This window comes from Vipera ursinii (genome assembly GCF_947247035.1).
Source record: "Vipera ursinii genome assembly, chromosome: 2".
Lineage (NCBI taxonomy): Eukaryota > Metazoa > Chordata > Lepidosauria > Squamata > Viperidae > Vipera > Vipera ursinii.
Genome location: NC_139513.1, coordinates 199,248,920 through 199,274,143, shown reverse-complemented (window position 1 = coordinate 199,274,143; position 25,224 = coordinate 199,248,920). Strand labels below are relative to the sequence as shown.

General features: G+C 44.3%; 1 protein-coding gene across 1 annotated transcript in view; it reads left to right on the top strand.

Annotated features, from left to right (window-relative positions):
• Nucleotides 1-1,416: 1,416 nt before the first annotated feature.
• Nucleotides 1,417-25,224, top strand: part of DGKQ (diacylglycerol kinase theta) — a 94,953-nt gene continuing 71,145 nt past the window's right edge. Inside the window, exon 1 of the mRNA XM_083353724.1 lies at nucleotides 1,417-1,933. Within this exon, the coding sequence (XP_083209850.1) occupies nucleotides 1,606-1,933 (328 nt within the window). The 5' untranslated portion in view covers nucleotides 1,417-1,605. The remainder of the gene's footprint in view (nucleotides 1,934-25,224) is intronic.

The window sequence follows — 25,224 nt, the reverse complement described above, 5'->3', positions numbered from 1 at the left end:
TTAATCCATGTTTCACTTAGCAACAGGGGACACCTGCTGCCGGCATCAAGCTCCCTTCGTCCTGTGCGCTCCCACAGGGAGGGCCTTCTCAGGGTACTGCTGGTTAAGGAATGCCGGTGGGTTATTCCCAGGGGAAGGGCGTTCTCTGTGGGCGCGCCGGCCCTCTGGAACCAACTCCCCATGGAACTTAAGACTGCCCCCCCCAACCTTTGCTCATTTCGCCGGGACCTGAAAACTTGGCTCTTTCGAGCTGTCTGGCCCAGGCTGAGGGGTTTATAATTTTTTGGGTTTAGTTTAAATTCTGGGGACCTCATTTAATTAATTTTAATCTGATTTTAATTTTTGTATCTCTGTTTTTCACTTTCCTTGTAAACCGCCCAGAGTCCTACGGGAATAGGTAAAGGGTAAAGGTTCCCCTGCACATGCGTGCTAGTCGTTTCCGGCTCTAGGGGCCGGTGCTCATCTCCATTTCAAAGCCGAAGAGCCAGCGCTTGTCCGAGAACATCTCCGTGGTCATGTGGCCGGCATGACTAGACGCCAAAGGCGCACAGAACGCTGTTACCTTCCCACCGTAGTGGTCCCTACTTTTCTACTTGCATTTTTACATGCTTTCAAACTGCTAGGTTGGCAGAAGCTGGGACGAGTAACAGGCGCTCACTCTGCTACGTGGCACTCGGGATTTGATCCACCAAACTGCCGACCTTCTGATCGACGAGCTCAGTGTCCTAACCCACTGAGCCACCGCGTCCCTCTGAGCCACCACGGGAATAGGGCGGTATATAAATTTAATAAAATAAATAAATAAATAAATAAACAAACCGTGGTCTTAATTGTGGTCATGAATCGAAGACTACCAGTTATTAGGGCCCTCAAACCAGACCTGGGAAAACCCCGACGACTACGGTAGTAGGGTGGACGTCGGGCCAAGAATTATGCATGGTTCTTCCGTGTGGACCTTTTTCAGCCCAGGTGCCCTCGCCACCCTCCCTTGTATGCCCAAGCGGGCAAGAGGGGCTGCTGGGTCCCGCCACTTGTGCCTGACTGACGTCCTTCCGTCTGATTCACCTCAGAGGTCGGGGCGGCATCCAGACTGGAGGGCTGACTTTCCCACACACACACACACAGCCCGAGACGCGCCAAGAGGCTGGCACCGAGGGAGCCACGCTGCCATTCGGGCTCGAGGCGTCCGCGTCCTGCTCCTCACGCCTCCGGCTCAACTCGCTGCCAGCCCGACAGGAGGCGGCCTCGAGGCGAAGGCGGGCAGCGGCCCTCCGCGCCTCCAAGCGCCGCCCTCTGCGTCCCTCCCTCTCCTCCTCGGTTTCCTCCTCCTCCTCCTCCTCTTCGCCCACGGCCCGCCGTCTTTCTGGCTTTGCCTGGCAGCGCGGCGGAAGTCTCGCTCGAGCCGCCGCCGCCGCCGCTGCTGTTGCCGCTGGCGGCGCGTCCCTGGAGGCGGCCCGGAGCAAAGGAGCAAAGACGCGAGCGAGGGAGCGAGCGAGCGCCCCGCGTCCGCTTGGGAAAAGAGGGAAAGCCGCCTTCGCCCAAAGCGGGAGAGACTGCGCTTTATCCGGCAACGCCGGCAAGCAAGTGTCGCCGCGCCGCCTCAGCATGGCAGAAGGAGCCCGTTCCTTGCTGGGAGGCAGCCGCGGCTTGAGCCCGGCGTCCAGCCCACTGATGGGCAGAGGCGGCAAGAGCCGCTCGCTGCCCACGCCGCCGCCGCCGCCGCCGTCCTCTTCGACTTCTCTGCAGCAAACCCAGCAGCAGCAGCAGCGGCAGCAGTCCCAGACGCCGCCTGCCTCGCCGAAGCAGCCGCCTCCGCCGACGGCTCGAGGCAGCCCGCCCGGGCACTGCTTCAGGAGGGTCACCCTCACCAAGCCCACCTTCTGCCACTGTTGCACCGACTTCATCTGGGGCTTGGCCGGCTACCTCTGCGAAGGTAAACGCCGCGGTGCCGAAGAAAGCGTTCGTGGCGGGCGCGTGACGCGGGGCTGGGCGGCGGGGGGGGGGAGAAGACGGCCGGTCTCGCCACTTCCGCGGGTGGGGGAGCGCCCAAGGGGGAGAATGCGTGTCGTGTGGAAGGAAGCGTGTTCTCCCCCGCAGGGATGCCGCCGCTCCATCTCGTGGTTTGCCCAGCTGCGCAGTATCTTTAAGGACCTTTATAAACTGTGGTTAGTAAAACCCAGAATGAATGAGTTCTCCAATAAGGGGATTTTAGTGGGATATTTTTATTAGCACGTTGTTTGTAATTATGTTAAAGGGGAGTTAAAGCACATTGTGAATTTGGTTAATTGTATATTATGCATAATTTTTATTTAGAATATCATTATTGTAACTATAATCCTGTATTTAGCTCTGGGAAGTGGGGGTGGGGAAAGTGGGTGGGTTTGGGGTGGGAGGGATTTGGGGATATATTGTAAAATGTTGTTTTTGTAAAACTCTTTAATAAAAAAAAAGAATGAGTTCTCCAATAAGGGAGGGGGGCACTCTTTAAATCAACTTGGGTAATTGATGCAAAATCGATCGATTCCTCCTCCTCCCCCCCTCTCCCTCTGCACCCCATGTTTGAGGTCTTACGCTGAGAAATATTCCATCAGCTGATGTTTTCTTGATCTTCTTTCTACCAAGTAAAGCTGTCTGTCTCTAAAAAGTGCAAAGTGTTTCTTTTTTTTTACAGTTGCCCATTTTTTTATGTTTGCAGGGTTTTTTTTTTAAAGGAGGGAGGAGCATCCCTTCACTAATGGATGCCTGGCACACATTAATTGGGGGGTAAAAAAAACTTTTTCTGTCACTTCATCTTTGTCTACGCAAAAGCTTTCCCTGCTGGAACAGCAAAGGACTTGCTCTTGTTTATTTGCCAAACTAGGTTTTTCCTTTCTTAAACGGCTCTGTGGCATGGGCAGGTTATTAGCAGATAAAAAAAATAACTTCTCTTAAGAAAAAGAAAAGCTTCGTGCATTGTAAACGATGCAGAGGCAGGTAAAACTGTCAATGTTCTACTGATAAAAGTTTCTGTGTCTTAATGGTGCCTTGTCTGAAAGGCTGAAATTTTCTTATCTCTTCATTTTTATCCTGGGAAAAATACTTCTCTGCCCTGTTTTGCACCACAGATAAAATAGACTTTCTCTCACAGTATTGCCAACATTTGTCTTCTGAGGACCTGTATGTAATAATACAGGAGGTAAAAATTATCTCCTTATTTTTTTCTCTGTGGGCAGGCATAAATAATGCCTGTTGATTTTTAACCATGGCCCAGCACCAAGGATTTCTTGAAAGGAAAGCAAGGTTATATACTATGAGGACTTGCCTCTGAATTTGAAGAACCTATTGCACCCACTGCAGAACACAACCTGAGATACAGAGGTTTATCTCGTTTCCTTTCCATAAATTGGAGGATCAATCAAATGTGGAAGAAAGGGCAGTTTTAAAGCCAGTTTTGTACTTGATCAATTGTTTCAGAGGAAATAGCAGTTATTTATAGAGACTTGATACCTTATAATCTGCTGCCATCTGTAGTTGACATGATCAGGCCTGTAAGTGGGCAGTTGTTATGGCAAACATCTGGATGAATCTCTTTTTAATTACCACTGGGATGTTATTAATGAAAGCAGGTTCCATTTTTTTTAAAAAAAGGATATTGGAGAAGAAGTTAAAGTGAATATATACCGTTATAGGGATTGTGAGTGTGATGGAATACATACAAAAAATTTGCACAGTATATAAATATATTCTTTAAGGACTGGGAGCTTATGCATTGGAGACATTAGTCATACTTGGCTAATAAAGACTAAAAGAATTCTAGCTGTCAGTCTTGTTCTTGCACACTTGCACAGCAGTGTGCTGCAGCTGCCAAAAAAGCCAACACAGTGCTAGGGTGCATTAACAGAGGGATAGAAACAAGATTACATGAATACCAATTTATAACGCCTTAGTAAGGCCACACTTGGAATACTGCATTCAGTTTTGGTCACCACGATGTAAAAAAAGATGTTGAAACTAGAAAAAGTACAGAGAAGAACAACAAAGATGATTAGGGGTCTGGAGGCTAAAACATATAAAGAACAGTTGCTGGAATTGGGTATGTCTAGTTTAATGAAGAGAAGGACGAGGGGTGACATGATAGCAGTCTTCCAATATCTCAGGGGTTGCCACAAAGAAGAGGGAGTCAAGCTATTCTCCAAAGCACTCAAGGGCAGTACAAGAAGGAACAGATGGAAATTAACCAAAGAGAGAAGCAACTTAGAACTAAGGAGAAATTTCCTGACAGTTAGAACAATTAATCAGTGGAACAACCTGCCTTCAGAAGTTGTCAATGCTCCAACACTGGAGGTTTTAAAGAAGAGACTGGACAGCCATTTGTCTGAAATGGTATAGGATTTCCAGCCTGAGCAGGGGGTTGGACTAGAAGACTTCCAAGGTCCCTTCCAACTCTATTATTATTATTATTATTATTATTATTATTATTATTATTATTATTATTATTATTATTATGCTTTTATTCATAAAACATGAAACTCAGTCAACTGAACACTCAAATTGACTGGCACTAATGGTTGACACGAGTTGTTGCCAGCATCCTAGGTATCAACCAGGTATCTCCTTAAAATGTAAGATGTTCCAAGTAGCGCAGTTTTTTGTAGCTTTGCTGGAGTTATTGCAGGAAGCTGCTATTTCTTGATGTATTTTGCAAAGTTTTTGGACATAGTTCCCAGTGCCCCGATGACAATGGGTATCACTGTTACACATTTCATCCATAATCACGTAGTTTCGATGGCCAGGTCGCGGTATTTCGTATTTTTTTCCAGTTCTTTTTCTTTGGCTCTGGCATCTCCTGGTACAGCGATACCAATCAACTACGCTTTGGTTCTCTATGACTGCGATATCTGGCATGTTGTGTTCCAAATGGCGATCTGTCTGTATTCGGAAGTCCCACAAGATCTTCAACCTCTCATTCTCGACAACTTTTTCCACCCTATGTTCCCACAACTTTTTGGACACAGGCAAGTCGTATTTTTTACACAATGCCCAGTGGATTAGTTTAGCAACTCGGTCATGTCTAGCGTTGTTGTTGTTGTTGTTATTATTATTATTAATAATCATCGCACAGTCAGACAGATGTTCAGACTGGATTTGGCATTTTTGTCTACCTATTGAGTCCTTACCAAGGACCTGGGATAGGCAGATATGGATGTTTGATGGTATTACAGATATCGTAGCAGGATGAAAGCAGTTCCTAGTAAGGCCACCATTTGCAATTGACTAATGGCAAATTTGTCAGTGCCAATGGTGTTCAAGTGGTGCTCCAGTTGTTTTGGGATTGTACCCAAGGTGCCTATTACTACTACTACTACTACTACTATTATTATTATTATTATTATTATTTCAATATCTCTGTGGTAAGGTTTAAGCCATGGCATCTCTAATTATCATTGCCTTTTTCTAGAGAAGGCCTGATATCCTTGTGCAATCCTATTTAGTAATCTCAGTTTTACTAAGGGTTGCAATTCCTCTGTTTGGTACTATTAATACTTGGAGATGGGTAGGTCATCGATTAAGAGAAGATGATTAAGGGGAAGAGAAAGAAAAATGTTCATGTCAAAACCATTTATGACATGCCCAACCAAATTTCTTGCTTTATTGGTACATATGCTGGCAACATGAGCTTTCAGTCCATGTGGATTGAGCCCTTAATGTCCACCTAAGGCAGCGGCTCCCAACCTTTACTATACCCTGCACCCCTAGAACGCTTCTGATATACTTTCACACCCCTTACAAAAGTTTGAAATAATGTCAATGAATTATGCATATTCACTATAATATGGAAAAGCCAAGTTTTCGCACCCCCAGTTGGGAACCCCTGATCTAAGGTACGTTCATGGGATTCTTCTTTGTGGAGGGGATCCTAGGCTCTCATTAGAACAACTTAATTCAGCCAATGCCAGAGTTGAAGAATAATTCCTATACATGAACACTTGAAAGGCTTAGTCAAATGAGAAGGGAAATTACACCAGTTGTGGGGTGACTATAAATGAGCTAGCAAATTTAGAGTAAGACTTATGTCCATGTCCCTTCCAGATGCTATCTGAATCCTATCATGTGCTCTCTAAAAATTCCAGGATTTGTAGGATATACAATGTGGGAATATGTGCTTTTATTTTCCGCTGTCGATCAGAGTATGTTGTCACTCAACAATAATGAACTGCATTGTTTGTAATGTATCAGTTGTTTACTGTCATCTCCCACAAGCCTATATTTATTTTGGGGACAAATTATAAAGATGTATTCTGAAGATGTATTTAAGTTTTGTATTCTAAAGACATATCTATTTTGTTTCCTACAGAAGCATACAGGTACTCCTCAACTTATTATAATCACAATTGAGGTCAAAATTTCTGTTGTTAAGTGAGACATTTGTTAAGTGACTTTTTTCCCTTTTTTACAATCTTTCTTGCCAGAGTTGTTAAGTGAATCGCTGCAGTTGTTAAATTAGTAACATGGTTGTTAAGTGAACCTGGCTTCACTATTGACTTTGCTTGTGAGAAGGTCGCAAAAGGTAATCACGTGATCTTAGGTCACAGCAACAACAGTCATAAATATAAACCAGTTGCCAGCATCTGAATTTTGATCACACGATCATGGGGATGCTACAGAGGTGGTAAGTGTGAAAAATGGCCATAAGTCACATTTCTCAGTGCTGTTGTAACTTTGAACGGTCACTAAATGCGCTGTTGTAAGTCAAGGACGACCTGCATTTTTAGTCCTTTTTGAAGAATTCTCTACTGTTTTGGTGTCTTTATTTCAGGTTACTTTGCTTTTTTCTTTTAACTTATGCACGGTCACTCATGCGCTCGTGACCTCTCGTCTGGACTACTGCAACGTTCTCTACATGGGGCTGCCCTTGAGGACCACCCGGAGGCTCCAACTGGTACAGAATGCAGCCGCGAGAGTTGTGTTGGGAGTCTCCTGATACTCCCATGTTACACCTCTGCTCCGTGAGCTGCATTGGTTGCCAGTTGTCTTCCGGGTAAGATTCAAGGTACTAGTAATGGTGTTTAAGGCCCTACATGGCAGGGGTCCGGAGTACCTTAGGGAACACCTGCTGCCGGCATCAACTTCCCTCCGCCCTGTGCGTTCCCACAGAGAGGGCCTCCTCAGGGTGCCACCGATCAGAGAATGTCGATTGGTGGCCCCCAGGGGGAGATCCTTCTCTGTGGGCGCCCCGGAGCTATGGAATCAGTTACCGGTTGAGCTCCGGATGGCGCCCGATCTTCGCTCCTTTCGCCGCGATCTAAAAACATTCTTATTCGAACAAGCTGGCCTGGCCTGATGGGGGATTGGTGGGGTTTTTTATTGTTGTTTTATTGGGGTTTTAATATTGTATTGACTGTTTTTAGTGGGCATATATTTAATCCTTTTTTAATTTTTGTAACTTTGTATTTTTATTCTTGCCCTGTTCACCGCCCTGAGTCCTTTGGGAGAAGGGAGGTATATAAATATTATTAAATAAATAAATAAATAAATAAACCATTGATGCACCCTTGGGGAGGTCTGCTCAGATGATGCTTCAGAGGAAGGGGTTCCTTCAAATTTGTTTTGATTCATTCCTCCCTAAAGTAAGAGAAGCATGAGAGCATCACGGGTTCACATGTTGATCTTGACTTTGCTTCCCTTGTGTTCTTTCTTGTAATTCTGAAGGGAAGTTATCTTGCAGGCACACGGAACCTATCTGAAGTTTTGAGGCTGTATATTTCTCTGCTGTGCTGCTTCCTTCCTTCCCCTATTTTTATGGCTCTGGAAGGAAGCAGCTGTTTGTTCTTTGTGCATATATATCAGGATTGAACTTTCTTGATGTACTATATCGATCTGTCGTAATTAGCTGTGACATGGACATAGCTATGACATAGACATAAGATGGACTTGAACAGGAAGGTCATATCAACAAGAAGGATAATTCACTGTAGCTGAAATCCTGGGACCATGATTAAGCATTACTCATAGCCCTATTGCATAAACGTCCAGTGGGGTGTGTTAGCCAGGTAAGGAAATAGGGAATGTGAGTAATTTGCTGTATTGCTGGATAGAGTTGAGCAATATCGTGGAGTGTGCATGAATGGAAGAGTAATTCTCTTGCATCAGCTTTTGAAGAAGCTTAAAGCTAGTATCCAAGTGACTACTGTTTCTTTACCTTTTGTTGTATAACAAGAACGAAGTAAGAACTGATTCAAATACATAAGAAGAAGAAGTTAGCACATATTTTTTATAAATAATTGAGCAATATATTATTGGCAGAGGAGGAAGTTCAGCTAAATGCGAGCAATAGCCCAAGAGGACTCTTACTACCATGTCACAAAAATAATTGAATTAGTACTTTGTTTTCTTATTCTCTGCTCCTTAGCTGGTAACTACTGAAATGCTGTGCCATGAATTAGCCAAGAAATATCAGTATTAATGTGTTCTGTAGCAATGTAGTTCTTTGTGCTACCTGATTGAGGGATCGAAAATGCATTTTTAAATTCCTTTTATTTAGCTTGGTACTCGGAGTACATTGAAAAAGGAGAGCATGTTGTTTCTTCAGAACATTCTAAAAAAATATTCTGAATAATTTCTCCACAATTAGGGGTGTTCTATTTAAGTCACCATAACCATTTTTCTGTTTACATAATTTTAGTGATTATTATCTGAAAACTTTCTAACCTATGTTTGTTTGTTTGTTTGTTTGTTTGTTTGTTTATTTATTTATTTATTTATTTATTTGATTTATATACCGCCCTTCTCCCGTAGGACTCAGGGCGGTTCACAAGCTTTTTTAAAAACAATACAACAAATTACAAAACTTAAAATCAATTAAAAAGATTATATTGACCTTGAAATAAAACCCCAGTTAAAATACAATTAAAATCCCAATTAATATTCTCAGTCCAGGCCAGAGAGCTCAGAGAGCCAGGTCTTCAGGTCCCGGCGGAATGAGCGAAGGTCAGGGTCAGTCCTAAGCTCTACAGGCAGCTGGTTCCAAAGGGCAGGCGCACCCACAGAGAAGGCCCTCCCCCTGGGTATTGTCCGCCGGCAGTCTTTTACCGGCGGTACCCTGAGAAGACCCTCCCTGTGGGAGCGCACAGGACGAAGGGAGCTTGATGCCGGCAGCAGGTGTTCCCTCAGATATCCCGGACCCAAGCCATTTAGGGCTTTATAGGTCATCACCAGCACCTTGAATCTGGTGCTGGTGATTGTTAAAACTATCACCATCACTGTCATTTAAAAATATGATTAAATATAGAACATTGTGAAAGAAGTAAGGTAAAGGTAAAGGTAAAGGTTCCCCTGCACATGCGTGCTAGTCGTTTCCAACTCTAGGGGCCGGTGCTCATCTCCGTTTCATAGCCGAAGAGCCAGCGCTTGTCCGAGGACGTCTCCGTGGTCATGTGGCCGGCATGACTAAACGCCAAAGGCGCACGGAACGACTAAACGCCAAAGGCGCACGGAGACAATAGTTCAACCTTCTTGGTGATAGTCTTTTTATTCATTACCACATCAGTGTCATCTCTATTAAATGTGACCTGTATTGTTTCCATCTCTTAACCATGTCTTATGTTGACATCTCTCTTTTTATGTGTAAATTCACTATCTCCTTAAAGTCTGCTTTAATTAGGATTTAATATTAGTGTTTGAGTTGATAGGAACCATCTTCTTTCATTGTTACAATGTACATACAATACATGTTACAGAACTGATTAAAAGGGGAACTACAATTATTTTATTTATTTAAAATATTTATAAGCCACCCTTCTTATAGCGAACTCTGGGTGTCTCTCAATCAAACGGTAAAACAACATACAATGCCATATTAAAACTATAAAGCTAACCACTTGTACTGAAAAAAGAGGAAGGTTTGATTTTAAAAAAAACAAAACGTAATTAGAGATCCAGGGGGAGAAATGTGCAGGAAAGCCATGGCAATTCTAGACAGCACACTAAAAAGCAGAGACATTACCTTGGCAACAAAAGGGCATATAGTCAAGGCTATGGTCTTCCCAGTTGCAATGTATGGCTGTGAAAGTTGGACCATAAGAAAGGCTGAGCGCCAAAGAATTGAGGCCTTTGAACTATGGTGCTGGAGAAGACTCCTGCGAGTCCCTTGGACTGCAAGGCGATCAAACCGGTCAGTCCTAGAGGAGATAAACCCTGACTGCTCTTTAGGAGGCCAGATCCTGAAGCTAAAACTCAAATACTTTGGCCACCTAATGAGAAGGAAGGACTCACTGGAGAAGAGCCTAATGCTGGGAAAGATTGAGGGTAATAGAAGAAGGGGAAGACAGAGAATGAGGTGGCTGGATGGAGTCACTGAAGCAGTAGGCTGAGCTTAAATGGACTCCAGAAGATGGCAGAGGACAGGAAGGCCTGGAGGAACATTGTCCATGGGGTCGCGATGAGTCGGACACGACTTCGCAACTAACAACAACAACAAGCACAATTCACCTGTCATTAATTTACACTAGAAACTCTTGTGCTTATATACAATGAAAGAAAGACTATGTAAAGTGTGCTACTGCCAGTTTCTGATTCAGCATACAATGGTTTGGAGCAGCTTTCCTCAGCAACCTTGGCTACGAATTCTAGAAGTTGTAATTTCTGTATTATCTGGAGAGTGTCAAGTTGAAAAAGACTTGGAGGAGAGTCTTCATTTCTGACATTTTCTTGATTAGTATCAGATTTCTTTTCTTGGAAAGTTTTGTGTCTTTGTTTGCACTTTCCTTTTCTTCCTTTGCAATCACTTTTGTCATACTTGTTATGTTGTTCCGTGGGATTTGAACTCTTGCATAGCATTGTGCTTGATTTATTTCAGCTACTGGTAATTCTAGTATTAAGCAGAACTTCTCTGATACTCATTTAACATTGCCTCACTTTTTGCTATCCTGCAATGGCAAGCCATTTCTGTATTGCTGCTGAAGGAAATGACATGAATAGCAACCACCTGGTAACTAGGAGTCAGGCTTTTTTAACCATCAAGGTGCATTCAATTAAATTTCCATTTAAAGCTTCGCCCTGTACAAAGTTATATACAAAAACAATAAATAATTCAGCCATGAAACAATTATTCAAGAACAAATCTTAGAGCTGTATATTTATATTATCAGATTCCGAAGAATGTCTCTATTAATCAGACACAGGTAATCCTTGACTTACAACCAGTTGCTTAACAACCATTCAAAGTTACAATGAACACCCCCCCCCCCAAAAAAAAATGCTGCTCAGGACCATTTTTAAAATTACTGTGGTCTCATACACACACACCTCTGTGGTCATGTGATTGCATTTTGGGCACTTGGGAACTGGTTCAACTTTATGGTCATTTGCAGCATCCCGTAGTCACATGACTGGGATTTTTTTTTTTGCCAGTTTGTGGTGTTTGCCTCTGGTTTCCGCCAAAAAAACATCCACGGGGAAAATTTATTTGGTTAATCTCCTTTGCTTAGTGACCACAGCAAAAAAAAAATACCAAAGAAGTTGGACTGGTCATGTGATGCCTCAACTTAACAACCGCAATGACTTACTCCAAGCTGAATTATGGTCATAAGTCAAGGACTACCTGCGTATAGAGTCAAGTGCAGGAGTGCCATCTACCTGGTTCAATTCAGATCATTCAGATCCACGGTTTAAAAAGTTGAGTAAAAATTAACACCCAAGGTGGAGGGGATACACTGGGAAAGACAGGCCTAAGAATGCACTGACTCCCGGAAGAAAAAACATTTCTGGTTCTCAGTTAACTGCAACACCTTGATAGGCACTTGATGCTGAGTTCTCCTAAAATATACAGTGAGAAAGTATCAGCCCTGAGAGGTACTCCGGACAATAATCACTAACGATGAGTACCAACTATACCTTTATTTGTAAGGCTACAGTAAAGAATTTTTTTGCAAGTCTGAAAATACATCTCTTCCTCCTCGCTTTTGCACCTCAAGAAACTAGGGAGGCTCACTTCTGAGACCCTTGTCACACCCTACTGCTTCTCTAGGCTAAGTTGCCTCTTATCTCACTGTTGCCTAGACTGCTGCTCCATCTTCTCCTCTTCCTCTCTCTCAAGGATATTCTCACAGGTCATTACATCAAGTAGCTTTCTTCCCTACTTGGAAACAGGGCTCTGGTCGGCGTTTGGGAATGAAAAGTGTATTTTGGCCACTGCTTGCTGGTCCTGGTTCTACGCTCTTTGGAAAGTATTTGTTTTTTATCTTCTATTATGCTGCTTAGATGGACAGGTCATCAGAATTAGATAGATAGATAGATAGATAGATAGATAGATAGATAGATAGATAGAAGGTAAAAAAGGTTCCCCTGCACATGCGTGCTAGTCGTTTTCAACTCTAGGGGCCGGTGCTCATCTCCGTTTCAAAGCCGAAGAGCCAGCGCTTGTCCGAGGACGTCTCCGTGGTCATGTGGCTGGCATGACTAGACACCAAAGGCGCATATTTTTCTACTTGCATTTTTACGTGCTTTCGAACTGCTAGGTTGGCAGAAGCTGGGACGAGTAACAGGCGCTCACTCTGTTACGTGGCACTCGGGATTCGACCCGCCAAACTGCCGACCTTCTGATCGACAAGCTCAGCGTCCTAACCCACTGAGCCACCGCGTCCCTTCAGATAGATAGATAGATAACCTTTATTGTTATTTTTTTACTGTGGGCACAATGGCACACATTAAAAATGAAATTTAGTTGCTTGCTGTCAAGGGTGCACATGCATAACACACATTTAAACATACTATACTGTATATTATACAACATATGTATAGACCTACACCCTTACGTATAAGTAACATACGAATATTAATCACTGTCCAACTTGAATATATAATGGAAGGAGGAAGCTTTAGAGTTCACAAGGTTAATGCTGTATGGAACGAAACTGTGAGTGAATCTGGATGCTCTGCTTCGGATACCACGGAGTCTCCTCTCAGGCAGGATTCAAGAAGAGTAGGTATGGGCTGCTCTTGAGGTTGGAAGAAGATATGGCTTCATCCTTCAGTCCTGCCCCTGCAAATAAATCCCATGGCATCTCTTGGGTTTCTTTTTGTGAGAAATCGGTGCAGCTTGGAATTATTGTTAGAAGCAGTTCATGCTTAATTAAATAAGATCTCTAGTTAAGTATATTCTGTTATTTTATATTACATACCATATTTTCCGGCGTATAAGACGACCCCCTACTTTTTCTGTTAAATTATAGGGTTTGGGCTAATAACTCAATATTTCACTTCCTGGCACACAATCTGCATATTAACAACTCGTTTAGCGTTAGTACCCCTTTTTTATAAGTGCCACGATGTTGCTAAAATAAAAGAGGTAAACTTCGTGACCCTCCCAGCCCATGCATAAAACAGAAATGAAAAGTCTTAAGCCTTTCCGTTCCCAAATACCAAGGTTTCCCCTGAGTTTTGCGCAGTTAAACAGATGGCATTTGCATATTAATGTTTCTCCACAGAGCACAAAATTCGCCCGAATTAAGGAAAGTGGGGAGCTAAAGAATCTGGGGCTACAGGGAATACCTCAGGCATGACAGGCAACCCTGGGAAACACGAGGACTGTAGCGGCACCCTCAGTTCGAACAATCTGATCCAGAAAGCGCCCGGAGGCTCCTTCGTTACTTCTAACAGAACGTCTCCAGGCCCACGTCCCGCCCGCCTCGCCTTTTAAACCCCGCCCCCTTTTCCCCTGTAACGTTTCCCTGCTCCGCCTGCTCTGTGGTTTGCCCAGCTTTGCTCCTTCCCCGCCAAATGGGCGCCTCACCTTCTTTCCTCTGAGCTCTCTCGCTTGGTGCGCTGCTGCTCTCAGTTCTGCACTCTGTGACCGGGCAAGCGATTCTTCTGGTCGGTGCAGGTCAGGTGGTGCCTCGGCAGGAGCAAAGGTGCTCCCTTCCTACTGTTGAGCGGCGCATCTCTGGGGACCGCCTGCCCCTCCTCTTGTCGGGGACCTGACAGCCAGTATTGGAAGCGCCAGCATGGCCAGTCCTAGAGAGAGCAATGGCGGTGGCTGTAGCAGCCGCCCCATGATCTGACGAGAGTTTCCCCTATCACCCGTTCGCTGTTGGCCGCTTAACCACAGGTCGCCATCGCCTACCTCTATTCACCCAGCGATCCCGCCGTCCAGCAGAAAAGATCAGAGAGGTGAATAGTATTTTCCGGCGTATAAGACGACTTGGCGTATAAGACGACCCCCAACTTTTGAGAAGATTTTCATGGGTTAAAAAGTCATCTTATACGCCGGAAAATACGGTAATCTGTATTATTTTTTTCCCCTGTAATAACTTGCAAAAAAATGTCTCATTCTGGTCCTTAGACTCGAGACATTTTGTTGAATTCTTGCCCAAATGTAGTTGGCCTCTTTCAGTAAACAAGTACTTCGTACCATTGATATAACAAAAATTACGATGAAAGTCAAAATTTTATCTATATTTGTCTATAAGTCAAAGGCTTATATTTGTCTATAAGCTGCATGACAAAAATATTTCTTAAGGTGAACATACGGTATCTTAAAAAATGAGAGAGCTAAATTTACAGTCATTGTGGGATGAGCAAGCTAGCATATGGAACTAATATAGACATTGTTTGTGTAGCATTAATACTACTTGATGTGATTGCTGTAATGCTTCAGTATGGATACTTCCTCTGGGGCACAGACCTGCCAACAAGTATTCTCATCTTTCCTTTCTTCTTAATATTTAGCTAAAGATGCAGAGCTGAACTTTAGGTGAAGTTAATTCTTTTGGATCTACTTTACATTGAGAAGCGTCCTTCCTTACCCCATACGTATTGTTATCGTCTGTTTGTATAAAGGGAAATTTGGTAGCCTTTGTAAATTCCACTAGTCAGAGTAACTAACCGAATAGGGGCATACCTGTGCAGGCAGAAAATGAAAGGGATAACACATCACAAAAACATACTTGGCAGAAGTGTTTTTCTGATTTCTGATTTTCCTGGTACGACACAGCACTGTTGGAGATCCTTATAGACCAGGCATGTCCAAAGTCCGGCCCGCGGGCCATTTGCGGCCCGCGGGGTGGTTTAATACGGCCCTCAACAGCCCTCCCTGCTGTATGTAAATGCGGCCCTCCCATGGCCCTTCCTTCTGATTGAGGGCCGCCCCTTTGGGAGCTGCTCCCGCCTCCCCCGCCGAGGGGCCGCCCCAGGAAGCGCAGGCCGCCCCAGCTGCCGCCAGCCAGGCTCCGGGGCTCCACACAGCTTCCTCCGCCTCCTCCTCCTCCTCCGCCAGGCCTGCTCGGGGCCCGGGGTGGCTCCAGTGCGCAGGGGAAGCGCGTGGAGAGCGGATCGCGCCCTCATCCCGGCCGGAGCGCAGCCCAGAGGAGGAGCCGCTGGGCCGGGCATGCCCTGAGCGGCCAGGGGTCTCCGGTCGGGCCATGCGGCACTGTGGGTGAGGCGGGGGTGGCCGGCGGGGGTCTCGGCCTGCCCGCCCGTCACGCTGAGCACCTTCCCTGCACGCTGCGGCTGCCCATGGCGGCGGCTCCGGCGGCGCTGGGGCTCCCGGGCACCGGGGCTCCAGCGGTGCCGGGCTGGCCGCTCTAGTACCACAAGGACCTGAGCCGGGTGGCGGCCGAGGAGCTGCTGGCGTGGGCCGGGCGGGCCGGCAGCTTCCAGGTGCGCGACAGTGAGAGCGTGGCCGGCGCCTTCGCCCTCTGCGTGCTGTGAGTCCGGGGACCCGCGGGCGCCGCCTTGGGAACGGGCCACAGGAGGGAGGGAGGGGAGGGGGCCAGGGTGCGCCTGCAGAAGACTCCCCCCCGAGGCTGGGCATTCCGTGGCGGCGGCCCCGGAGCCTGGAGCGGGGTCTGTCCAAGCCTCCGATTTCTTTCTTTCTTTCTTTCTTTCTTTCTTTCTTTCTTTCTTTCTTTCTTTCTTTCTTTCTTTCTTTCTTTCTTTCTTTCTTTCTTTCTTCTCTCTCTCTCTCTCTCTCTCTCTTTTCTCTTTCTTCTTCCTATCTCCTGCCTCCATTCTATCTTCTTCCTTCCTTCCTTCCTTCCTTCTCTCTTTCTCCCTCCCCCCCTCCCCCCATTCGTCCTTTCTCCTCCCTGTCTCCTTCCCTCCCTTTCTCCCCCCCTCCCCCTCTCAGCCCTGCCTGGCGCTGGAGTCCCAGGGGTGACCTTCCGCCATGGTCGAGACGACTTTTTCGGCTGCAGAAATGTCAGCCTCCCGGGACGGGCTGGGCGACCCCCCGGTGGGGAGAGGTGACTCCCCTCCCCCTTCTAGTGGCTTTCCTGACTCCGGCCACGCCGATCTGCCGCTCCTCCGGTGGGTTGAAGGGCCGGACCGCCGCGCTCCTTCCCCTCGCCCCGGGCTTGGTGCGGCGTCTGTGCCGGTGCAGCGAGGCTGACGGTGCGCGCCTGGCCTGGCTGAGCGGGAAAAGGGCCTGGCGGGCGGAGTCTCTGAGCTGGCGCCAGGCAGAGCACAGCGGGCACCCCGGCCAGCCACTCCCTCGGCGCTCTTCCCTCACCGGACCGCGGCCACCTCGCCCTGAGCGCGTGCTTGCTTGCCGCCTCCACGTTGTGAGCCCGGGCGCCGTTACCAGGCGGCGCCCGCTTCCCGCACCTTTTTCTGTCTGGCTGAACCGCCACGCTCCTCCCCCCACCGCGGGCTTGGCGCGGCATCTGTGCCGGTGCAGCGAGGGCGCGCCTTCTTTGCCGCCGGAGCTGCCCCGGCTTCGAAGCCCTCTGGCTCCCCTGGGCAAAGGTGACGTCCAGGGAAGGGCGGGTGTGTCTGTGTGTGTGTGTGTGTGTGTGTATGTGTGCACGTGCGCGCATTCTGTGTTTCACAGCCATTTTATGGGCTGGGATGTGGGGAGCTAGACAGGGGTAGTTAGGGCCCTGGCCTAGCAGAATTTGTGAAGTGGTAGAAGTGTGTGAGCTGTTACCAGAGAGTCTGACCTTGTCAAAGTAAGTTTGACAAGGTCAGACTCTCTGGTAACAGCTCACACAGTAAGTTTTTTTTAAAATTTATTTAAAATACATTGTGAAAACTCAGCTGTCAGTTGATCTTATGTTATAAAATGAAAAGTATGCCATTTGCAATTAACTTGGCATAAAATAATTCATTTGCATTTAATTGTAATTGTTCAAAGAATGTTCGGAAAAATGTTCGGCCCTCCAGCATGTTCACTTCATCCAATCTGGCCCTCTTTGAAAAAAGTTTGGACACCCCTGTTATAGACAGTGCTTTTTTTGTAAAAGAAAAAGGTGCCAGAACTCAAACACATCATACAACCCGCCTTGCCTACTCTACAAGGTTCCATCCAAAAAAGGTGCCGGAACTCCGTTCTGAGCGTTGTATGAGAAAAAAAGCCCTGCTTATAGATATTTAGTATTTTGTAAGCCTGGGGCTCTGGTGTTCGTTGCAATGTGGAAGGATCTTAACCTGCTGCAGAATTTTATTTGTGGCCAATTTATTGTGCTTTCAGTTTTATAGGGCCTCTTTAGAACTAACTGGGCTTTTATAACACACTATAAAGGCCCACTTTATTCCAGGATTCTAAACCAGATCCTGTTGGTGTTTCATAATTGCTTCACAACATACTGGAGAACAGCAATATATCACAATGAACTGACAGAAGGGCATTCTTTGCTCTGAATCCAAATCTACCTGAGTGGGAATATTGTCTAATACTGGTACTTAAGAGATGAAACCTGGATAGCAGCCCGTTCTCGCTGCAAATAAATTTTCTAGCAATTGTAATTTTCTGGACAGCTTTCAACTAAGCCCCAGTAGTGACTGAACAAATAGCACTATAGAAATAGCTGTGTTTATAGTACTTCCAGTTTTCTAAGAAACAGAGCTATAAAAGGATTTTGCCATATAGTTAAATTGCAGTGTGGAAGTCTTTATAAAACTGTTTGTCATGTTTATACATTTTTTTTACTGAAATGTGGTTGTTTTTTTGAGACTGTTTGGTTCTTAAGTCTTCTCCATTTACAACAAAGGCATGAAAACTTTTTCAAACTGCATTTGGTTTTTGTGAGACATCCTGGGAATTGTGCTCCAAAACCTGGACTAAGAAGTACGCAGAACTATGTCAAAAGATAAGTTTTGATTTCAATTTTACTTGGCTATAGTTTAAAATGATTTTTTAAAAATAAATATAGCTAATATGATTCCCCTATAGAGAATTTTTTCCCTCTCCTGTCACTTGAAGACTGTCTGACATCAACTTTTTCGGAGATTCTGGCATATTACGTGCAGCGTATAAAACTGTTAGTTTTCCGTTTCCATTAAATCATGTCAATGTGGAGGTGAAATAGCAACTTGTGGTCTAATTTTGGAAACACTTATTTGGGATTTGCTGAGTCCTTGTAATAGTGGTCTCCAACCTTTGCGGCTTGGTGGCCTGGCTGCGGGGGGGGGGGAGGGAAGAGAACTGGGCTGTGTGAACGGTGGGCCGGTGCATGCGTGCATGTTGGCCCGCCTCTCACTCGGCTTGATTCTGAATAGGCCACAGCCTCGGGAAGTTGGGGATCCCTGCTTTACAGCTTCTTCCTTTCTTTTCATTCTCTCTTCCAATAATATTGTTGTTCTTCCTCTTTCTTTCCATATGTTGACATGAATGATGAGCACAGTTTTCTCCATTCATTAGCAGCTGTCCATCCTTTGGGGGCCAGAAGCTCCTATGTGTTCCACCTAGGAAAGCGCAAGCCACTACTTGCTTGGTTGCCTGGAGGTAGTTGCTTCTTAAAATAGGAGGCTACATTGCTGGAAAATTACAAGAATACTCTACATTTCTCTAACCCCTTTTTGTCCTTTTCAGTAAGATCTGAAAATTTTGCCCAGCCAGGATTATATGTTTGCTATCAAGGAAGTTGAAGTGTATACAAGAAAAACAGACTCAGCATTAATAAAAGACTGTGATATTGTTTTTTCTTGTTGAACTTGTGAATGTAGTGGAACTCAGCACAATTAGTGAATGGAAATAAAAAAATGGAATAATAGCTCTTTTGAATTGCCTGTTCCTTTGCGAGAGAAAGTTTGAATTACACCCAGCGCACTTTTCTCACACCCACTCAGTGAGAAAAACTAGAGCAAAATATTTTATTCTGGATATTTGGCTCTTAGAAACAATTACAGCCTTGTTTCAAAAGGTAGAAAAGATGGTTAAAAGGGAGGAGAATGCATTCATTATTTTGCACCAGATGGAAAAGATAAATATATGGAAAGTAGGGCTTATGTAGTTTTTAATTGATGTATAGTAGAATAAATTAATCCAAACTTGTGTAGAATGTCACAGCATATTTGGGTAAAATTGGGCTTTGTTCATACTTGTGGCATACTGGCTAAAATGTATAAGTTTTCCAGTATTTGAGGGACTGCCACAAAGACGACTGGGTCAACCTATTTCCCAAAGCATCGTAACTCCAGAGAAGAAACAATGGATGGAAACTAGTTGAGGAGAGAAGCAACCTAGAATTAAGGAGAAACTTCCTAACAGCGAGAACAGAATTGCCCAGTATTGTTTTTATTGTTAACTGGAGATATGGTGCAGGACACAGCTGTAACTAAGGCCGGTAATCTACTGTACATGCAGCTTTTTTACTTTACCAAAAAGTGTTACGTGAAAACTTTGATCAAAAACAAAATGTGTGATGGAGATCATAATATGCTATTCTGGTTGGCATATGGAAGACTGTGACTTGGAATGTAAGATGTTGCATGGTAAAAGAGCATGGATTGGAGTGAAATCAAAGAATGAAATGAAAGATAGAAAAATTGATACTTTCTCTGACTGTGAAGGGAAGGATACAATAGATCTGTATAAAGTCAGTCTGATTTTGTGGAGTGGGATCGGTAAATGCACGCAGGAAAGTGAAGATGTAACATTAATTATGAAAAAAGTCTACAGTTCATGATAGAAAGTATGGATTGGTGTCAAGCAGATCAAGGGCTTTCAAACTTTTTCAGGCTGCAGAACCTGTTTGTTATATTTTTTTTCTTGGAACCCCTGATTAAGAGAAGTGGGGTACAAAGTGTCAGCTGACATGCTCCATCCCTTCTCTTGCATCTTTAGAGAAATGGCTATGGATGCCTGCAGCATTGAGGCAGGGGTGGATGGCTGTGTGTTTTCAATGCTGCTTCTTTTTTCCTCTCCGTTGGTCACTTTCAGATAGTTTTTTCCCCTTAGTCCTGTGAAACTCATTCAAGTCTTCAAACAACTGAATTATAAAACCCAGTTCAAACAACTCACATGGTTATGAATGCATATGAAAATAGGAAGACATTGGTTAGTGAGAAGTACATGTTGTGTTCCAGTGACTTGAAGATTTGTTTTGGGGAAAAATAGTGTAACATTCTGAATTAATTCAGAGAAGAAGAACAAAACCTGTTAGATGATGAAATGAGTGGCAGGAGTGAGATGAAATGTACATAAAATAATGAGACATCCATAGTCCCAAGAGTAAATGCAAGTAACATTTTTAAAAAATATCTGCTTAGAAGAAGGCATGTTTCAAGTATATGGTCGAATCAAAATTTTATTCATGTTTACACATGGGAAAGGAATTACGGTAACAAAAACCATGCTGATTTGATTGTTTACTATAAAGACTGATATAATTAATAAAGGATATAAGAGGTTCTGAATCCTGGACAGGGCATTATCTTATATAATATCAAGACTGGATCTAGGGAAAAATGACATGAAGGAAAAAGAAGTGAAAGAAACTAGAGTAGAATTTATTTATTTATTTATTTGATTTATATACCGCCCTTCTCCTGAAGGACTCAGAATAATAACTGCAGGAAGAAATCAGAAGAGTCCTTTATGGAACAGACGAATATAGAATAATTTCCCAGAAGAATGAATGGAAAGTGAATGTAAGAAAAAAATATATGGGGCAGCTGCTTCAAAGACAGTAAAAAAGAATTACATTAGAGAATGCCTCAGAAGAGTGCCTAATGAAAAGTGAAAAAGGATGCTTGATGGAATGATGAAGTGAAACAGGCTGAGAATGAAAAAAAAACAAACCATGTAAGAGAATGATGGCTGCAGTGAATGAGGTTAAGGGGGAGAGATCTTGTGTGATTTGTACAGGGAAAAAATGATAGTTGCAAAGGATGTAGTCAAAGAGAGCAAAGAAGTATTAAGATTAAAAGAAGGAGAGAAAAATGCACTGTGATTTTGATGGAGATGTCATTTTCTTAGAAAGAGCTTTACAGTCGAACAGAGGGCACCTAAGAAATGGGAGTGGATAGCATCAGGAATGCATAGGTGGTGGACTTAATATCAGAGCTTTTATGTGACTTAGTCATGCAGAAAGGATGAATGAATGAAGCCTGAATCACAAATCAAATATATGAAGGAAAAAAGAATGAGCGAGAAGAGGGGAAAACCAAGGAAGTCATGGTTGGATGGAGTTAATGAGATTCTCAGAAAGAGAGTGGTGAGAAGTTTAAAGGATAAAGGCAGTGTATGAAGTGGTACACAAACAAGGTAGAAGCAAGGCTGAAAGGTATGGAGAGGAATAATGAATGGTAAAATCAGATTTAACTACATTTCCTGTTTCATGTCTTATGCCATAATTCCTTTGGCTTATTATTTTCTATTTTCTGTGCGAATACGGTTGAAAAAAAAATGCCATGCATTACGAAATCTACTCATTTACCTGGCATGTGACTCTTAAAGCAGCTGGATTTTATTTATTTTTTTTACAATCATGTGGAAATCGAAAAAACATTCAGGTGTTCTAATAGAGATAGTATAAACAGTGCAGCTGAGTTTATTTTACACATTGTCCTTTATTTTAATAGGGAATATTTAACTGCAGTCTTTAAACAGTTAACTATAGGTTATAGCAGACATGTCAAACACAAGGCCCGGGGGCCGGATACGGCCCACGAAGTGGTTTCATGTGGCCCGCAAAGCCATCCTGGAAACAGTGAGGGAACGGCCCCTGCTGCCTTGGCCCTGGCCCAGAGACCCTCCTTCTGCCAGGGACCCTCAGATCTGTCCCACTCCTGCCCAGGCCCCCATAGGCACCCCTGATGCGAACGATGTAGAGCTGGCTATGCCCACCCAGTAGGCCATACGCACTCTAGCCACGCCTACCCAGTAGGCCACGCCCACCCAGGCCACACCCACCCGGTCCCCTGAGGGCAACCGCAATGCTGATGCGGCCCTCAATGAAATTGAGTTTGACACCCCTGGGTTATAGCTTTTGTGATATTTCACGTGACTTTTCAGTGGCTTTTATAACAATTACAGTTTTTGTGATATTTGAGTTTAATTGCCAAAAAGCCAAATTGCAGATAAGCTGGAGACTAAAGATTTTCTCTCCAAGATCTGCATAATTCGGTGTTCCCACCCTATAAGATGGAGTTAGATATTTAAATACTATTATTTAGTATTCTTTTGTTCCTATTTCTTTATGGATAACCAAGGTGTTCAAGTTTCTTGAGAGGGCTGAATGAGTATGAGTCATCCTCTCCAATTTTCTTTCAGTACTATATGCCACTGAAAGAAATAACAGTAAATATATCTGTTGCTGGCAATTAAGCAGGTAGAGCATTGGCCAAGAAATAATAAATTGCAGAATTTTTGTACCTCGCAATATCTCAAGTAAGGGATAGCAAGAGAGGGATAGCAAGAGAGGAGAGTGCCTCTTCTCTGCAGCTTCTAGATTGGTTCTAAAAGTAGCTGAAACATTGGGGTAAAAAAACCCAACCAGTGCCAAATATTAAGCAAATTCATAGGGGAAATTCATCTTTAAAATTCTGCTCTTAACCTAGGCAACTTTAAGATGTGTCAACTTCAACTCTCCCAGTATTCCCCAGAGGGACATACTGGCTGGGGGATTCTGGGAATTGAAGTCCACAAATCTTAAAAATTGCTCAGATTGAGAAAGACTGGTTAATGGATTTATGTATTCCCTACTCTCGTTTTGTCAATGTATCCACGTTTATCTCTGTGTCAGCACTGGGAACCACAGGCCAGGTTGCACATGCTCTGAGTCACATGATAGGAAGGAGGAGGGGTGGGGGCTTAGAATGGAGGGTTGGTCAATAGCATTCCAAATTTTCCCCCAAAGCCTTCTCTTACGGCAGACATGTCAAACACAAGGCCCGGGGGCTGGATCCGGCCCGCGAAGTGGTTTCATGTGGCCCGCGAAGCCATCCTGGAAACAGTGAGGGAACGGCCCCCACTGCCTTGGCCCTGGCCCAGAGACCCTCCTTCTGCCAGAGACCCCCAGATCTGTCCCACTCCTGCCCAGGCCCCCATAGGCACCCTTGATGCAAACGATGTAGAGCTGGCCATGCCCACCCAGCAGGCCATACGCACTCTAGCCACGCCCACCCAGTAGGCCACGCCCACCCAGGCCAAACCCACTCGGCCCCCTGAGGGCAACTGCAATGCTGATGCGGCTCTCAATGAAATTGAGTTTGACACCCCTGACTTACGGGGATGAATTGGGGGGATTTTTCTGGAATTTTTTTCTGAGTAGCCTCAAGCCAGTTTTTGAACTTGCTTTTTCTTTTGCCAGCTTCTCCCACCATTGCACGTAGTCCTTGACTTATAACGAGAAATTACAACTGACCTCCCCAAGGCTACTTATGACACAGATTGGAAATTCTGATGGTTGCCCCCTCAGTGTGTTCACATGATCACATTTGTACACTTGGTAGCCAGCTCACATTTATTCACATGACCATGATTTACTATTTTTTTTTTGCTGGAAACCAGTGTTTATTTCTGATTTCTAATAAAAAAAATCCATTGCAGACACCATAGCATTCTCTTAACAACAGCAATGGTTCACTTAATGACCACTGCCAAAAAGATTGTAAAATTGGGTGTGGTCGCATGGTAACCTGCTTAACAACTGGCATGGCTTACGGCTGTAATTCTGGACTCAGTTATGGTTGTAAGTTGAAGATATCTGTATCATCTTTTCAGATTTTGGAGAGCTATTCTGTTGATAGACACATGGATAGAAGGACAGAATTCTTGAGCCCCTTTATGTAATTTCTTTCCAACCTTCAGTTGGGTTGGGAAAGAATATGTCAAACTTTTTTGAGCTCCCTATATTCTCCATAGAAAAGCTGTTTTTTTTAAAAAAAAATCGTGTAAACTCTTGAGCTATGTGCCACGTTGCAAGGGAGGGTAAGCAGTTGGAAGACCTTGCCAATTTCACTCAGTCAGTCAGTATACAGCTGGAAGGGACCTTGGAGGTCTTCTAGTTCATCCCCCTGCTCAAGCAGGAGACCCTACACCAGTGATGGTGAACCTTTTAGAGACCGAGTGCCCAAACTGCAACCCAAGACCCACTTAAGTATTGTTGGGTGCCGGGTGGGCTTGGCCCATTGGGTGGGTGTGGCCCATTGGGTGGGTGTGGCTGCAGTGGTAATGGCAGACTGGGTGGGATTAAAAGATTCAATCAGTCAATTTCAACTTTGCGAGATCTTTTTTTCCCCGCAAGAACTTGAAATTGATTGATTGAACCTTTTTTTTCCCCACACGGCAGTGGAGGCCTAAATCGAAAAGGTTTTATAAAACCCAGCTGAAGGATTAGGACTGGGGCGACGGCGCGCGTGCCCACAGAGAGGGCTCTGCGTGCCACCTGTGTCACACGTGCCATAGGTTTGCCACCACGGCCCTACACTATTTCAGTCTCTTCTTAAAAACCTCCAGAGATGAAGCACCCACAGTTTCTGAAGGCAAGCTGTTCCACTGGTTAATTGTCCTTAGTGTTAGGAAGTTTCTCCTTAATTCCAGGTTGCTTCTCTCCTTGATTAGTTTCCATCCGTTTCTTGTCTTGTCATTTATGTACTTCAATGGAAAAAGTTTCATGACATTCACTGCTTTAAGACAACCATTTGTGAAACAGTAAGTACCATAGTATAAAATTTATTAAAAGAACAAGAACTTTTGTGGAATTTAGCCAGAATTAGTGTTGTTATTGTTGCTTTTCTTTGGAACTTTTGTCAGCATCTACAGTTTAAAGTAATAATAATTTATTAAATCTATGTGCTCCCAGGTCCTGGCACCTCCGAGCAGTTTTAAACTAATTTTAAAGTAATTAAACTTTAAAGTAATTAAAATTATGGGAGTAATTTTAAATATTTTTAAAAAACCTGACTGCGTGGATTTAAAGTGATTCTAAAGTAATTAAAATTATGGAAGTAATTTTTAAAATTGAATTCTAGCCCAAGTTAATATTTATACAACCATTCGTTGCATGTCTCATGCTGAAATTAAGT